Genomic DNA, 9,799 nt, shown 5'->3' with positions numbered 1-9,799 from the left:
TAATAAAATTGGCCAGTAGGTATGTCTATGAAGCCGTATTTTGAACTAAGATATTTTACCTGACTGCGCCAGAAAGATTTGTAGAATTTGTTTCTCCAAATTCTAATTGGAATCCAATAGCTTCAAAAATTACAAAACTATGTACCTACCTGAAACTAATGCAAAGAAGTAGGTAGTAAAAGCTAATCGGCTTATCAAATAAAACAACATATTTGTAACAGCAGTCTATTCCATCTAACATAAACTGTACACTAACCTACGCCACGTTCCTGATCGCACCAGAATCGACCATCTTCACTATCCTATCTTCAATTATCCTCTTTATGTTAGCGTTGACACTTGGCAGTTCACTGTGCTTCCTCACAGAGGCCTCGATTTTCTGGACTTGCTGCACTTCTCGGGGCCAAGCGATGAAATTCGTGACGTGGCAGTTTTGGGAGGAGCCGATGCGACCGGTGCGCCCACAGCGATGGATGTAGTCGGCAGTGTATAGTGGGAAATCGTAGTTGATTATGTGTTGAACCTGTAAAAGAAATGGTTATGAAAAAATACATTTTGAAAGAGCTATTCAAAATGTGGTGGGATGCCACTTATGTATTCTACAGAGATTATGTAAATGTAGCATAACAAAAAATATTATAATATATATAATATAATATAATAAATAATAAATCTTTGGACAATTTCACACAGCGCCAGCTAGCCCCAAAGTAAGCAATTTAATGCTTGTGTTATGGGTGCTAGCTTAACGGATATACTACTTATATAATATGTGTAAATCAATTGTCTGGTTAGGTACCACAACAAGCTTTAGATAGTTTGGTGGATGTTGATGGCACAGTGTTATATTTACTTGGAGCTAGAAAATAATGCATTTACTCATAGAGCATAAAGCTTGTAGAGCAGAATGCCTTGCTGATAAAGGCTTCATTAATTTAATTACTATAAAACTTACGCGAGTAGTATCCAATCCTCGCGACGCTATATCCGTGCAAGACAACACATTGACTTTGCCACTCTTGAACAGATCAAACTTCCCCATTTTCAAAGCAACGGCCATCTGTCCATTTATATTGATGCATTCAATGTTATTCTCGTTAAGGAACATCGACACAAAGTCACAAGTGGACGTTTGGTTGGAGAATATCATCACTGGGTGCTTCATATTCATGTCTGCCTGGACCAACTTCAAGAGCTCAGCTGGTTTATGGGCCTTGCCAAGTCTGAGGAACCTTAAATAACATAGAAAAATTGTTAAAACTAGCAAGAGAAGTGACAGAAGCGTTTTTTATATTGATTTAGCATTTTAAAGCATTTGAATAATAGTTCAAAATATACATTTAAGCTTATAATAGGCTGACCGTCTTCAATATTTTAGACCTATCACAGGCTTAAATCTACTGGAGTTTAGATTCATACTTGAGTTACATTTCTTAACTGTTCCTTAAAACAGACTTTCTAGAGATTATTTTATCTATTTCAATTTCTATTACAATAAAGTTGTATCACAAATAGAGTCATAAATACATACTTTTGAGGCACATGTGGCAATATTCTATGTACGTTAGAGGTGGTCACAGTTTTTAAAGATTCAGGATCAACAAATGAATTGACTGTTGCTGGTAATTCATGAGGCATTGTGGCACTCACAAAGGTTACTTGGCAACCCACTGGAGGCGTCTGGATTTCCACTTTGTGACGTATCTGGAAGACATAAGTTTCATGAACTAAAAAGAAAAAGGACAATGACCAAAAGTGGTCCAAATGTCCACCACCAATGAGACCTACACTGGCTTATAGTCCATTAAATAGAGATTAACTTTCAGTATGGGACGAAAAAAAAATAAGCTGTCAGTAAAAAGTTATGACCGTTTCAAAATTTTAGTAGTTTACGCGCTAATCTCAAGAACTACTGGTCCGATTTGAAAAATTCTTTTTGTTATGGATAGCCTATTTATCAAGGATGATTTTAGGATAAATAACATCATCCTACAGCCAATAGGGGCGGAGCAGTAAAGACAAATGTTGTAAAAATGGGAAATATTATTCAAACTATTTTCACGCATACAAAGTTGTAGGCACATTATTATTTAATAAAATTGATCTATAACCCAGCGCCACATGCGACATGACATAACATGCGTAGATAAGTCCAAAATGTGCAATGGATATAATGATATTAAGAACATTTTTCGGACGAAACGGTAAAAAACAGACTTTTCATTCAGTCATAACTTTTTACTGACAGCATATTTTCGATTGCGGTTTGGTTATAATGAATCAGTATTTAGTAGACTATTTTACTACATAGGTCTCGTTAGTGGTGGACATTTGGACCACACTTCATACATTTTTGGTCAATGTCCTTTACAGGAAAATGTTGCTATAACTTGTTGTTATATGATGATAGACATAACACTCAATAATAATAAAAAAATATTACAGCTGGGTTGCATCATCTTGCTTTACTAAACACACATCAAAAATCTGTCAAACTCCATACAAAACTACCGGTTATGGTCATGGTTCTGTTTAAATAAGGTAGTGCAACTCGCCTAATTTCTAGGTATTACTAAAGTCAAAATTCATGTGATCATGTGAAACACACTAAGCACAAAAGTAGAAAAAACAAGACTTACAGAAAACTTCTTCATCAAGTTTGCTACTTTTCCAATAAAGCTATCATCAAGCAAAGAATCTGCTTCATCTAAAACCACATGGTGAACATTGTGTAGCTTGAAAATACCAGTTGTAACCAGCTTGCTGTACGCTCCTAGAGTTGTGACAAGTATATCACAGTATTCTATCGGGGGATCCAGCATCTTCTGCTTGGTTTTACCGNACGACGTTGTTCGACGACGCCGACGATATATTTTGCCTTAGAGTAGAGTTACTGGTTAGTGTAAAATAGATATTTTTGTGTGAATATGTAACTTCCTAAATTCAAATTCAATTTTTTTTATTGCTTATTACTGTTTACAATATCAAATATCAAAGTGTGTAGCAAATGTAAGGATAATTATTATAATAATATGTAAATATGTGATGCCAAAAAAGGAACTTTAACACCAAAGAGTAGAATAGATTAAACGTCTTGATGTATTAAAAAAGATTTGACTTAATAGTAATAGAAAAATCTTTATATTACCTACATTAAATAACTTAAATATATGTGTATGTGTATAGTAAAAATACATGATAGTTCTATGAAACTAAATTATTACCCAGATATCAACTGTATTAATGTACAAAAACATAATTATGTATGCCTTTACTTAAAAAAAAAGTGCCAATGAAGTATATCTATGTGAAATCAAAAACTTGAGGCCAAATTATTTAAAGTAAAATAATGTTTTTTCCCGGATAATGAAGTACTTACCTATGTGTGACTTTCCTAGTCTTCAAAATACCACCTTACAAAAAAAATGTAGATTTTTAATAAATAAATAAGCAATAATTATGTAAAATGTTAGCTATAACTAATATTACAATTTTATTTTAGTGCCTATTAGAAATAAATCTGGCACTTTATTTTTAGAACGAATTATATTCTAGTCTTACCCTTGAATCTAAGAGTGGTCCTAGAGAAGTGTTCATATTTTATATTTGTAAAAAGCAAACTCTATGGTGAACTAGACGATTTCTTGGTTTAGAATCTATTTGTGTGAATATGTATTAAAATTTTAAAGCGTATGCAAAATATTTGTTTTATTCATCAAACCAATAGACAAATACCTAATAATATAAATATTTCTCTATGGAATCGTATTTTTGAAATAAAAGAATTTCGATTTGATACAATATCACCCAACAAGTAAGTGATTTTACCTGACTGCTCCAGAAAGATTTGTAGAATGTTTCTCTAAATTCTAATTGGAATCCAATAGCTTCAGAAATTATAAAACTATGTACCTGAAACTAATGCAAAGAAGTAGGTAGTAAAAGCTAATCGGCTAATCAAATAAAACAGCATAATTTGTAACATCAGTCTATTCCATCTAACATCTGTACACTAACCTACGCCACGTTCCTGATCGCACCAGAATCGACCATCTTCACTATCCTATCTTCAATTATCCTCTTTATGTTAGCGTTGACACTTGGCAGTTCACTGTGCTTCCTCACAGAGGCCTCGATTTTCTGGACTTGCTGCACTTCTCGGGGCCAAGCGATGAAGTTAGTGACGTGACAGTTTTGGGAGGAGCCGATGCGACCGGTGCGCCCGCAGCGATGGATGTAGTCGGCAGTGTACAGTGGGAAATCGTAGTTGATTATGTGTTGAACCTGTAAAAGAAATGGTTATGAAAAAATACATTTTGAAAGAGCTATTCAAAATGTGGTGGGATGCCACTTATGTAATCTTATGTATAAGTTTTAGCTAAACAAAATGTAGCATAACAAAAAATATTATAGTATGTGTAAATCAACTGTCTGGTTTGGTAGTTTTGGTGCCACAAAAAGCCTTAGATAGTTTGGTGGAAGTTGATGGCACAGTGTTATATTTACTTGGAGCTAGAAAACAATGCATTTACTCAAAGAGCATAAAGCTTGTAGAGCAGAATGCCTTGCTGATAAAGGCTTCATTAATTTAATTACTATAAAACTTACGCGAGTAGTATCCAATCCACGTGACGCTATATCCGTGCAAGACAACACATTGACTTTGCCACTCTTGAACAGATCAAACTTCCCCATTTTCAAAGCAACGGCCATCTGTCCGTTTATATTGATGCATTCAATGTTATTCTCGTTAAGGAACATCGACACAAAGTCACAAGTGGACGTTTGGTTGGAGAATATCATCACTGGGTGCTTCATATTCATGTCTGCCTGGACCAACTTCAAGAGCTCAGCTGGTTTATGGGCCTTGCCAAGTCTGAGGAACCTTAAATAACATAGAAAAATTGTTAAAACTAGCAGGAGAAGTGACAGAAGCTTTTTTATTGATTCGACATTTTAAAGCATTTGAATAGTTCAAAACATACATTACAAGCTTATGACAGGCTGACTGCCTTCAATATTTAGACCTATCACAGGCTCCTCCTCCAGTAGATTTGGAGTTTAGATTAATATTTGAGTTACATTTCATAACAGTTCCTTAAGACAGATTTTTAGAGCAAACTTCATCAGATTATTTTATCCATTTTAGTTTATATTACAACTTAACATTATCATAAACAGAGTCATATAATTACATAAATACATACTTTTGAGGCACATGTGGCAATATTCTATGTACGTTAGAGGTGGTCACAGTTTTTAAAGATTCAGGGTCAACAAATGAATTGACTGTAGCTGGTAATTCATGAGGCATCGTGGCACTCACAAAGGTTACTTGGCAACCCACTGGAGGCGTCTGGATTTCCACTTTGTGACGTATCTGAAAGAAATAGATTCATGAAGTAAAGAGAACCATTTACGGGAAAATGTTACTTTAACTTGTTCAGTTGAAGGTAACTAGTCAAATAAGTGTCATACAGATGGAGTTGATGCATGTATGAAAGTGTTATTATTTCCATAATAAAATACTGTCTGAATAAAGGTTACTATTATTTTAACTTGTTATAATGTGACAGACAGACATTACACTTGTTTCACTACTAGTAAAGTTAGTTATATTGTGTTGATTAAAAAGTAGAAAAAACTAGACTCACAGAAAACTTCTTCATCAAGTTTGCTACTTTTCCAATAAAGCTATCATCAAGCAAAGAATCTGCTTCATCTAAAACCACATGGTGAACATTGTGTAGCTTGAAAATACCAGTTGTAACAAGCTTGCTGTACGCTCCTAAAGTTGTGACAAGTATATCACAGTATTCTATTGGGGGATCCAGCATCTTCTGCTTGGTTTTACCACCAACAAGTGTGGTTACATTTAGATTCAAGCTCTGAGCTATGTTTTGGGCGACCTCACCAATCTGTGTTGCTGTGGAAGTAAGATTGATCATAATTTTAACATTTTTGTTGCAATTTCATTGATAATGGACCAAACAAAAAAAATTTTAAAGTAAATAGATTCACTATAGTTACATGCATACCTAGTTCTCTATTTGGAGTAATTACAACTGCTAACGGACTGTTAAACTCCTCATCTATCTTTGGTTTCCACTGTAATATGTGCTGTAAAATTGGCAGCAAATACGCCAGCGTCTTGCCACATCCCGTCTCAGCCGTGACCACAGTGTTATTGCCTTTTAAAATAGACGGTATTGCTTTAGTCTGAATCTCCGTAGGCAACGAAATTCCTTGACTAGTCATAACCTCAATCAACTCATTCGACACGCCAATTTCCTCAAAACTTTTCTTGTACACCTCTTTTTCTACCTTCTTGTTGGCATCACCATATATCACAAAGTAGTCTCCCTTAGACTTAGCGTGGAGCCAGCCCTTAGAAGCCAGTTTGACTCCCTCAAACTTTTTATAAGTTTGGCCCTCATAGTGATTGAATTCGGGACGTTTACACGATATTATCGGTAGTTTCTTCTTGGCCTGCTGAGCACTATAATAGCGGCAATATGATGATAGAATTATTTGGCGTAATTTTGACATTATTGCACATAATTTAAATTAATTTCAGGATCCAATCGTGTTTGTAGACAGCAACATAACCTAAAATATTTTGACACCAAGAAAGAACTCGCTGTCAAATATTATTTCAGTCGGTCCGTTTTGCAAACAAACATACACATAGTACAAAATCATTGTTGAAATTAATTTAATGTAATAAAAGTTTAAATAAGCTCTCTAATTGGTTCTGAATGAAAAAGTATTTTTGTTTATTTACAATTGGATGGATTAGAATTATAAAAGTTTTTTTTTTAGTTCTTTTACCTTTTCGGTGTATTTAATGCTAAAATCGGAACTTGGCCAAATAGATCAATCACGGGGGCGTTTGGCCGAGAATACCATTGTTAGCGCTAGTAAGAAAATTAATGGCGTCCTTTTATCGGTATAGGGTTATAAGTGCTATCACTGCTAAAAAATGTAAAGGATAACGTCACTTTTGAAGTTAGCAAACATGTCTGTCCTCGCCTTAAACATGCAAAAGTTTTTTTTTTTCGTTCGCCATTTTGCTAACAAATTCTATTTTTAGCCAAACGCTCCCAATCACTTGTCACTCACTACTACCTACTGTCATACATACTAGGGATGTGACATTGTAGTTAAAAAATCGATTTTTAATTAATCGGTTTTTTTTCTACTCTTGAAAAATCGATTAATAAATAATTGATTTTTCTTAAGAAAAAAATCGATTTTATTATATAAATAGAAAACATTGACGCCAACTACTTGCCGTTCTTTTAGTCGTAGACATTGTTAAAAACGGGACTTTTGAAACACTAAAAACTTTTAAAACACTAAAAACTTTTTGTCACTAAGACCTTTTGAATTGTTTGAAATATTATGAAGTTTCAGCAACGAATAATGAATGACATATCAAACGAATGTCGGTAAAATAGTACAGTTCATCGTTTAACTCCATCTAGTGAATGTTTGATTAAATTAATCAACTTAACTGTTTCAAAAGCACAGAAGGAATGCCATCATAAATGCACAGATGGCGTTAATGTAATATTATGGAGCTATGATAGTATTCTTTGGCAGTTCGTGTTCCGAACTCCGAGCCAGAAGACCAAACGTAATCGGGGTGCATTTATTGCATGATTATAAAAAAATCGATTATTAATCGATTATAAATATAAAGNTATAGATGACCCACGCTGAACTGTCCCGCCAAACTCAATGACAGGGGGGCGCTACCATCGTTCAACTATATGGTTTCCAACATGGCAAAAATCTGAACCAGCGATCCGGTATTGACGGTGGCGCCCCACTGTCAATGTCATCGACAGGACAGTCCAGTATTTTGGAACTATAAGTGCTATCACTGCTAAAAAAATGTAAAGGATAACGTCACTTTAGAAGTTAGCAAACATGTCTGTCCTCGCCTAAAACATGCTAAAGTTTTTCGTTCGCCATTTTGCTAACAAATTCTATTTTCAGCCAAACGCTCCCAATCACTTGTCANACAATAAATTTTTTCAATTTCAATTTCAATTTCAATTATTTGCCGCTGCCAACCGTTTGTTCATATAAATTGTAATTTGATTATGTTTTATTACCTTCGTTATTGTTACCATTACCGTAATATATTACCAAAACAGTAATATTTCTATAATGCGTATTTTTCATCTTTCCTTTCGAACAATCACATTCATGAAATACGTTTCACTCTATGTTCCTTCTCCCAATGTCTCAGACTCAAAAGTAACATTTTCTGAAAGATGATTAATGTGCTTTTAGCATCACAAGGTAGCTGAGACGGCCATAAAATGCTACTCCAACAAACGTTACATCGACACTACACTACTCCGACAAAGGATATTCGCCATTGTCTAAGTAGTGTAGTGTCGAAGTAAAGTCATGTCGATATTCAGAAGTGTCGAAGTAGCGTTTTATAACCAGCTGAGACAAAGTGAAAAATATAAGAAGGCCGAACCAGTGCACTATTTCCATACATTACTGTAGTAGACTTTTATACTCTAACTACCAACAAAAACTTGAGATTTCCATGCACACATCCCAATGAAATTATAAAGATAATACATGAATATGTATGTAACCTTGCTAGTGGTGGCTAGTCGAGCAAAGCGAAATAGTTTTTCGTAACTGCGCGCCAGGTAGTCAAGCGGCAAACGCGACACACTTACATTATTACTCGTCAAATAACTACTGAAAATTCCTAAAAGAAGAATTATGTTCGTATGAATTATAATTATTGTCTTTAACATCATTCATTTTTCTCTCGATGAAAACCGAAAAAATATAAATGTAATTTACCTACTGATAAATGTTTCTCTCGATTTGTGAATAAAATTAATAATAAACAGTCGACGGTGACTGTTTTTAAGTAAGATTATATTATTGCAGTTGGTGTGACCTAATTATAATATTCTGATGATTCTTATTTATTTCTTTTGAAAATATGTATTTGACGATTTGTAAGCACTGTTAATAGTCCATAAACGAATAAAGAATTTTTGACTTTTGCCTGTTTTCACCATCAATCCCTAATTTTTAAGTGACTCCTTTGAAAACAAAATTCCTGTTCTGTGTCACCATAGGGGTCACTTAAAAGTTAGGAACTGATGGTGAAAACGGGCATTTGACTTCTGAATAGATCCAGTTAGAAGTTCACCTATCCCATTTCTCCACTGGACAACGAAACGCGAACTGACTACCCCTTTAACCGCTTAGATATCCACCGTGCTGTGCATGACATACGTAGGTAATAAATAGTGGAAAAAAAGTTGACTCATATCTCAGCTAATGCATTCCCCCTCTATTCCTCAGAAGTGACCTCTTGCCTGAGTGTAAACAAGCGTGTTTTGAGGTCAAGCATGTACGTAATTGCTTACAAAAAGTTTTTTACTACTACTCGGATTTCAACTAATTTATGAGATCGATTGGGCTGCAAATAGGGACTGACATCTTCCAATTTTCCCACGAGAAGGGCTTAACATAAACAGTGCCGCCGGATTAAGACTATTTGATGCTGTAACTAAGCAAACATTGCCTGTGTGCCTACTCCCCGCCTCATAATCTACGAACAAAAGTTTTTCTTTCTTTCAAATGCGACTGCGTTTTGAATTCGCGGAAAATATTTTTTATGTCCAGCAAATTTTTTGGTGCTTATTGGTGCCCCTCAAGACATGATGCCCTAAGCAATGCTTCTGGGTTAATCCGACACTGACCATAAACAATTTTTCCCAGGTGCAAAGACAAACATTATCCAGAG

General features: G+C 34.8%; 1 protein-coding gene across 4 annotated transcripts; it reads right to left on the bottom strand.

Moving 5' to 3' along the window:
• Positions 1 to 211: 211 nt before the first annotated feature.
• On the bottom strand, positions 212 to 6,670 carry Dbp21E2 (putative ATP-dependent RNA helicase Dbp21E2). 4 transcript variants are annotated; one of them, XM_028306223.1, is made up of 6 exons: positions 6,039 to 6,670; positions 5,838 to 5,926; positions 2,640 to 2,822; positions 1,532 to 1,704; positions 956 to 1,232; positions 212 to 523 (listed from the first exon to the last, which is right to left on the bottom strand). In XM_028306223.1, the coding sequence occupies exons 1-6, from the start codon at positions 6,547 to 6,549 to the stop codon at positions 257 to 259; spliced, it is 1,500 nt and encodes a 499-aa protein (XP_028162024.1). In that variant the 5' UTR covers positions 6,550 to 6,670; the 3' UTR covers positions 212 to 256. The 4 variants fall into 4 exon arrangements, with proteins under 4 accessions (XP_028162024.1, XP_028162023.1, XP_028162027.1 ...); XM_028306222.1 differs by having other exon boundaries at positions 228 to 523; positions 2,640 to 2,841; positions 5,857 to 5,926; XM_028306226.1 differs by lacking the exons at positions 212 to 523; positions 956 to 1,232; positions 1,532 to 1,704; positions 2,640 to 2,822 and adding exons at positions 3,782 to 3,918; positions 4,018 to 4,284; positions 4,609 to 4,885; positions 5,208 to 5,380 and having other exon boundaries at positions 5,655 to 5,926; positions 6,039 to 6,669.
• Positions 6,671 to 9,799: the final 3,129 nt, after the last annotated feature.

Source organism: Ostrinia furnacalis, unplaced genomic scaffold (genome assembly GCF_004193835.3).
Source record: "Ostrinia furnacalis isolate ACB-3 unplaced genomic scaffold, ASM419383v2 OfSCF1909, whole genome shotgun sequence".
In the NCBI taxonomy this organism is placed as follows: Eukaryota; Metazoa; Arthropoda; class Insecta; order Lepidoptera; family Crambidae; genus Ostrinia; species Ostrinia furnacalis.
This window is presented reverse-complemented; position numbering and strand designations above follow the sequence as displayed.

Excerpts from the sequence above, each read along its gene's own strand:
- Dbp21E2 (XM_028306223.1), bottom strand. The coding sequence starts at position 6,549 with ATGTCAAAATTACGCCAAATAATTCTATCATCATATTGCCGCTATTAT. Across the intron at positions 1,233-1,531 it reads TTGCCACATGTGCCTCAAAA|GTTCCTCAGACTTGGCAAGG; the intron begins GTATGTATTTAT and ends ATGTTATTTAAG. Across the intron at positions 524-955 it reads GAGGATTGGATACTACTCGC|GTTCAACACATAATCAACTA; the intron begins GTAAGTTTTATA and ends TTTCTTTTACAG.